At 40.3% G+C, this 7,894-nt stretch overlaps 1 protein-coding gene across 1 annotated transcript; it reads right to left on the reverse strand.

Annotated features, from left to right (window-relative positions):
- Positions 1-564: 564 nt before the first annotated feature.
- Positions 565-7,525, reverse strand: LOC108234458 (solute carrier family 2, facilitated glucose transporter member 11). Its single transcript, XM_017413666.3, has 12 exons — positions 7,367-7,525; positions 7,183-7,281; positions 5,844-6,004; positions 5,644-5,768; positions 3,830-3,959; positions 3,604-3,752; positions 3,130-3,317; positions 2,899-3,009; positions 2,535-2,636; positions 1,648-1,723; positions 1,431-1,558; positions 565-1,025 (listed from the first exon to the last, which is right to left on the reverse strand). The coding sequence occupies exons 1-12, from the start codon at positions 7,427-7,429 to the stop codon at positions 831-833; spliced, it is 1,527 nt and encodes a 508-aa protein (XP_017269155.1). The 5' UTR covers positions 7,430-7,525; the 3' UTR covers positions 565-830.
- Positions 7,526-7,894: the final 369 nt, after the last annotated feature.

Here is a 7,894-nt window from a genome sequence, read left to right on the forward strand (position 1 = left end):
CATAGTGGTACACTACACCCACGGCTCTTCGTTTTTTAGTGACTGAAACTTCACCGCGCAAAAGATATTAATTTAAAATAAATGATTATACTGGACTTTGACTGTTCGTTTTCAGTACAACGTGTGCTTAAAATAACGAGGAAATAAGTGAACAAGTTTGAAATTTAAGCCTATTAAAGGGAGCTGAGGAATTTTGACCAGCAAGAAGAGTGTAACTGAGTTGTCAGCTCTTTTTTTTAACTTGTTTTCATTCATAAGTGCACTCTAAACAAGATTTCTGTCACTCAAGCACATTTTTGTTGAAGAAGAATAAAAAACACAGACAATGTTATGTCAGGTTTTGTTCGAACGACAAACAACTGCGAGAGCCCTCTCCAAAAATCTGCTTTAGTTTTAAGACTCATTCAATCTTATTATTGCTGAAACGCTTCCATCTTGTTCCTCCTTAGTGATGCATGACCAGCACTTGAGTGAATGCCTTGTTCAGCAGATCACATGCACATCCCAGGGGTTTAGAAAACCTAAATATCAAGAAAAGTTCACAAACGTTTTTCATGAGCTGATCTTTATTAGATCTAAATGGAGCACCCTATATAAAAGGTGTACAAACAATAAATTGACACATCATATTAGATATAAATTGCTTCAGTTCATGTTTGAAAATTAAATAAAAAGAAAAAAAGCCTAAATTATCTTAAATAATAACTAAAGATGTACAACCCAGTACACTATGTTATAATGTTGTTTTGTGTGAACTGTAAACCATCTTTGCTCATCTTTGTGACAGATAAATAAAACTTCTTCAGGCCCGCACTTAAATCTGACGCATTTTATAAACTAGTTGATTTTATAAGTGTTTCTGCTTCATCACTACTGGAGGTCTTTCTCTTGTAGGACGACTGGAACTCAAGTTGGATTTCCACAAAGCTTTTGTTCTTGGTTTCAGGGACAGCGAGCAAAATGTATACAGCCACCGAGGAGCAGACGACAAAGAAGACCAGGAAACAGTAGTGCTGCAGCCCGATCTGCGAAAACAAAATACAGAACAGTGTGACCTCTTTTAAACAGTTCAGAAGTCTTGTTTAGTGCAAAGATATTAAATGGAAACTGTTGTTTTTTTCCCCCTGCATATTCAAACAGGAAACAATGTTGTTTAAAATGGTTCAACTTAACTTTTCCACAAAAGGTACTACTAATTCTCTGTTCTTTTGTTTTCTCAAAAGCTACTGATACATTTTTGTGAACAAAAGACTGAAAACCTCAGTGATGCTTTATGGTCACTTTCATTGAAATGGACTTTGTTTTATAGAATGTTTGCTTCTACAGTTTGTTAAAAAAAAGACAGCAGTGTTCTCATTCATTTCAACTCAGCCAAATAGTGAGAAAAACGTTCAAAATAAAGACACGAGAAGACAATTTGTAAAACTTACCACAATAAAAGGGAAGACCAAGCCGATGAAGAAGAAGCTGAGCCAGTTGACTGACCCTGCGATCATGAACGCAGCAGGGCGAGCGGTCTGAGTGAACAGCTCTGTGGTTAAGATGTTCGTCACACCACCTTCACAAAAAATAGAAACAGCCATTGCCAACACAGCTGGAGATAAAGAAAGGGGATAAACTACTTTAAGAGCTCCTTGAGTCACATACCTGGTCCCAAACCAAAGCTCAAGACAAAAGCAAAAACACAGGCAACACTTAGGTAGGGAAAAACTGGACTGACATCCTGAAAGAGAAGAAATCAGCCAAAACAAATGTTAAAGGGACAGTTCAGATCAAGTGGGATTCTATGGAAAGGTTATGACGAGTTCATATCTTACCTGTTGTAGATAGCTCTTTGACAGACCTCAGTTTACCAATAAGATTTATTTATTATCGCCTGCCACTGAAAGTGTCTGTATGTGTGTGTGCATGTGTGTGTGTGTGTTCCTTTGTTTGTTGTTTTAGTAAAGTATCTCATGAACCACTGGACGATTTTAATGAAACCCAGAAAGTAATCATTGGATGTCCGTCTGATTAACTCGTGGAGTTACCCCAATTAAAGATGGCCGCCAGAGCTGATCAGCGTTACCTAACACAAAAATGGTTTTAACTCAGAGAAATTTACAGATTTGGAGTAAAACATTGGTGTGGTAGTAGCTGAGAGTCATCCTCAACACATACTCCGAATGCTACAGATCTCACAAGATCTCTCAGTGAGATGGTCCACAACTTCATTTACAAGATTTGATCTTTTTCTCATTACAAAATTAGTTTAGTTTAATGCTAGGCCTTTAATTTAAAAACGGACAATGCAAAATCATCAACATTTAAACAAGTCAACATAAATTTACTCAAATTAGCCAAAGAAAGTATTTTAAAACAGAAGCAATCCACTCAGGCAAGCTGTTAGGTCCTCAGTCCAGTCAGGAGGAGCTTTCTACAACAGGTAAGATGTTTACTGTTCATAACTTTTCAACCAAACCCCACTTCAAAACAATCCTATTTAACAACAGCTTGAAACTAAAGTTCAAACATCTGGTCTTGTGATGAACTACCTGCAGAGCGAGCGTCAGGGTGAATAAAACGCAGCAGACGCTCATCAGGACGTATCCTCCTGCGATGAGCACTTTCCTTCCCAGACGCTCGATGAGCAAACCCTGAGAGACACACAGCAGGTCACAAGACCCAAAAGACCCTTCATGACGTGCTCCTGGGTGCATTCCTCGAAACCCGTCATGCTTGATTACCAGGGATCCTTCACAGAATTATCTGAACTCTTCACAGTGTTTCATTCTTTGATGGCTCAGTTTCTAGGTTGTATTTTATCATATGTCCACACTTGTTGTCAGTCACATGCAGTGTCATTACTTTGCTGTTTGCTGTGGCAGCAGGGGGCATAATGAAACAACTCATACTTACACATGTTAAAGCGGTGATGCATTCACAGGCACCTGTTCCAACGGTTGCATATGGTATTTTATCAGTGGGAATACCAGACTGTTGGAATACGTAATGTGTGTAGAAGTACATCTAGGGTAAACGAAGAAAAGAAAACTGAATTAAAATCAGAAAGAGGTATAAACTCTAATATTTCCTCTGCGTTTTTTGCTAAGTCACTGAAGTGGTCACTGTGAGGGAAGTCCTGCATACAGCATTGACGCCGTTCAGCTGTTGCGCAGCGTTGAGCAGAATGATGGTGAGAAGCTGCCAGCGTACGCTGCGATCAGCAAAAAGCTCCCAGGGTTTCTTGGCTTGGAATCCAACTAAATTATTCTTCTCTCTCTGGATATCCTGCAGTGCACCATCAGAGGCCTCCACACCGTGAAGCTGAATCAGAGCTGCAGACAGGAAAACCAGTCTGTTTCATACAAATAATTGCCTCACATGATCAAACTACTACAGTTTAAGAACACTTTGGTTTTTAACATGAAAACACTTTTTTTCCCCTCCACATTGTTGTGCAATAATCAGAAGGAGGTCACATGCCTGAACTGGCAGTTTCTGAGAAGGATTCAACCTTTTGGGCTGCACCATCACATGCGTTAAATCCTTCTCCAGCACATACATTTCCATTGATTTTGAAGTGGAAGCAGTAGAGCAGCACATGCAGTGACTTTGTTTCACCTTTTTTACACCCCTCATCATCTCCTTTATCAATCAGCAGGTACCGTGGGCTCTCTGGGAACCAGGGCAGGAACAGGAGCTGCAGAAACGCTGGGACGCATGTGGTGGAGAGCAGGAGGGCCCAGTACTCCTCTCTGCCCAGGATTTCTCTGTACATACACACCGATCAGCATTCCTGCTACAACAATATAACGTCAGCGTAACTTAACTTCAGATCTGCATTTACTTCAGACCCATCACTTGTCCCAAAAAGATCCCGACAGTGAGAAAAATGGAGGTTCCCATCCCCATGGCGCCTCGTAACGCAGTCGGAGCGATTTCCCCCAAGTACATCGGTTCAACACACAGAGCGATGCCTGCAAAAACGAGAGGCAAGACGGCCCTCATTGGGAAGACATCTGTGTCATGTTGTGTTGAAAAGTAGGAACTTGTTTGAACAGAAATATTTTAAATGCTCTTCAACATGTGATTTGAGATTTCAATATTTAGAAAGCAAGAAGTCAGTCACGCTAAGGAGTCAAGCCTTCCCTGAAATATGACAAAATATAAAATACTAAAAATATATCATGCTTTTAACCAGCAAGATGTTGTTTTTTAACTAATATGTCAGCCTCACCTGTAGTTCAGTTAATTTTTTATGTTGGTGCTGCTATTTTTTATAAACTGAAGACAACACTTGACTTATATTTACTTTGTTTCCAACCATTCATTGTCTCTTCCTACTTCTTCCTGTTCAAGGTCACAGGGAACTGGATGTATATTTACAACTAATTAACAAACAACTCAATTCAATATGGACGTCACAGCTAATCAACACAAAAACAGCTACAACTCTGTCAGTTTTACAGGTATTGAGCTAATATTTGTTGGTTGTAGCCAAGAGTCTCATACTTCAAGTGCTGATACCTGAACGTGATCTTTGGTTAAAACTTTAGCATCAACTATTGGTGTCAACCATGTTTGTCTGTTAGCAAAATGTCTCATGAGTCACTGGATTGTCAGGGTTCCTGTGTGTGAGTGTGAGTATGAGTGATGCATCTGTTCCAGCAAGGATCTTGGTGAGGAACCTGGGCAGCCTACACAGGTGGATCTCATCAGCCTCATCAGTGTTGGGGGATAAAGGAGCAGCAGAATCTCCACTCAGTGCTGGATGATTAACGTGCACCGCCTTTCTAGCTGGATCAAGTTCCATTGTTTTTTCCTCCGGTGGATGAACCTGCAAGCCTGCCTGCCCGCTGCTTCCCCCCCACACCGCTCCATCAATTCTCTGGCACCCAGTCTCAGGAATCTCCGCGACCCATCCTCCACACTGGACCCTGGACACACTACCCCATGCTTCTACCAGAACCATTCTAAGTAAGCTACTTCATTCTGCTTCACTGACAACCTCATTCTAGGACACCAGTAACCCCACTCTCATTCCAGGAACTTCTGATTGAACGAAGCTACCAGAAGGGAAAGCAGAATTGTCACGGTCTTTAAGAAATAAAATTAAACCCTTACCTAACTCAGTCTTGTTGATTTTGCATGTGGGTCAGAAGGTTAACGCCGAACATGACATGGATGGATTTAAATGAAACTTTCAGATAGTACTCATTGAATGGACATCTAGAAGTGATTAAACATTCAGAGTTAACCCAGTTTAAAATGACCACCACAGCTAAATAATGCAAATATGGCTATAACTCGGTCAAATAAATCTTACAGATATTGATCTCAAAATTGATGTGGTAGTAGCTGAGTCATACTTTGAGCCTTCAAGGAGTGCTAGGTAAAAATCAATTGTATTTTATAGCTCATATCTTCTCAGTAAGCAAATAAACTATTCTAAACTTTCTCATTTGTTAAATATTTCTTAGTGTTATCGTTTTCCGCATAAAGTTTAGACTTTTTGTATTTTCTCACAACCTGCCCTTCCAAAATGTGAGGACACGATCCAGGTCATCTCAGAGTCAATTAAGGCTGGGATTTGCATGTTTGCGCTTCTCTAAGATCCAAGATGGACGACTTTAAATGTTTTACTAAAGGGGAAAAAAGTACCCGCATTTATCCCACAGAGAAGACGTCCAATGATGAGCAGCTCAAAGGATCCAGCAGAGGCGCTCAGACCCATCAGCAGAGCGGCTGTTATAGAGAACGTGTTGTTGCTCAGCAGTGTTCCTCTCCTGAAACGTGACGTGAAAAATGTCAAAATCTTTGATATAAACGCTTTCACCCAGTCTGTTTTCATTCCTCCGTACCTCCCCAGCTTCACGGATAAAGTAGTGCCGATCAGCACGCCTATAAATCCTCCTAAAGTGAATATGGACACTATAGTGGACCAGAGCAGAGTGAGACCAGTTTCTGATATGCTGGTTTGGTAACGCTGCATCCAGGTGATGTTGATGAAGTCTTGAACGTACTGAGAAGACACAAAAGAACCTTAGATTAGAAAACAAAAGCATTAGTAATTGCGGTGAACTGTGTGTTATGTTGGCAGGGATGGGATAGGAAGTATTTTCACACAAACAAGTCTTATTGTGGAGTTAAACATTGACAGCTTGCTCCATCAATGGTTACGGTGCCGGAATCGACTATTAACAATTATACAAACAACTGAGATCACTAAATCTTACTTAAAATTCAGACCAAAATATGAATCATTATCCTGCCAGTCTGATTCATAAATGAATCTTTGATACACAGAAAATGATCTCAAAAGGAGCAACCATCATAAGTCTATTTGTTTGAGCTGCAAGCACAAAATCAGTATGTTTCAACACATTAATGCTGTTTGAGATTCACAGATGAGAAATATATCAAAAACTATAGCTTCCACTGCTTCCTGCAACTTTTGTCTTCACAGTTCCACTCCCCTACTTCAGAAATAGACTTTTTCCTAAATTGTTGTCTTTATATTTTATATATAAAAATAGAGCATTTGTTGCAACAACATGTCTGTAGTGGGGTAAAAAGAACACATAATGACAGTGGGGTCATTACTGCTGGGGTGGTTGTGGCTCAGGGACAAAGAGCCCCAACCATGTGCCTTTTCTGAAGGTTGTTGGTTCAATCCCAGTTTTCTCCACCACATGACAAAGTTCCCTTGGGCAAGAGCCTGAATTCCAAGTTACCCCTGACCAGCGCATCTGGGTGACTGTGGCTTGTGTAAAAGTGCCTTCAGTGATCAGAAATACTAGAAAAGTGCTAAATAAATGTAGTTCATTTACCCGAAAAGATACTTTTTTCTTTTGTACACCTCATCATGACAGCTCACCCTGCTTTCAGGGCGAAAATGTGAGACTGTCACAGCTCGATTAAGTCGTGCCACCACATAGCAAACCACAAGTTGACAGCTTCGTCACTGCCGTAAATTAGTCTGAGAACAGCGCTTGTTAGAGGGACTTAAACAGAGTCTGCTTCACAGGAATCAAGCATGCTTAGGTTGTTAACTACAATCACGGGACAAATAACACAAACTGATTTACAATTGACTTTTTAAATGCCACATCTGAGCTGTGAATGATCGAATCTACAAAGACAGATGTGTCTAAAGTTAACTCTTTCAGTTTAAGAGTAGTTTCAGTGAAACTTTTCTACCTTAGTGGGTGCGTTGATGACAGAAATGTTATATCCACACTGAAATGTCCCTCCTATACATGTAGCAAACATGGCCAGGAGAAGTAGCTTGCTTGGAAACTGCAAAGAGGAAAAAACATAAAACACATTGTTGGAATTAAAGATCAGCTCCTGAATGACAAAGTTGTTCAGTAAGTCTGCTTACCTTTGAGCTGTTTGAGTCTTTGATGAGCAGGGGCTCGTATTCATCCACATAATCTTTAGGCATTTCCTCGCTGCTGTTTTTAGCTGAAGTTAGTTTCACAGAGAGTCCTTGAAGGCAGCTCAGGCTCTGAGAGACCTGAGACGAAAGGAGAAGTTTAAGCTGAAGACGATACAATAGTTCTGTTGTAAAGAAGTCGCCTCGAGACTGAAAGAATCAGCCTCGTTATGTCAGGTTTTCAGCAGAAAACCGTAGCTGCATTCAGCTCTTTTTCCTTCACAGAAACAGCAGAACAAAACCTTTTATTTATTTATTTGTTTGTTTGTTTTTGCTAACACACATCAAAATTAAATAAGTGAAATTCTGGTCAATGAAACGCACATGACTGCGTTATTTCTAGTTTGATGCTAACGCTTTTATTTATCACGGCTGAATGGAGTGTGATAACGTGACTGTGCGTGTGTTTGTTTGTCTGTCATTTAATGAATTATCTCATGAACCACTGGATCGAGGCTGTGGGAAGTAGGGGTG

The sequence above is a fragment of the Kryptolebias marmoratus genome, linkage group LG1 (genome assembly GCF_001649575.2).
Source record: "Kryptolebias marmoratus isolate JLee-2015 linkage group LG1, ASM164957v2, whole genome shotgun sequence".
NCBI classification, from domain to species: Eukaryota; Metazoa; Chordata; class Actinopteri; order Cyprinodontiformes; family Rivulidae; genus Kryptolebias; species Kryptolebias marmoratus.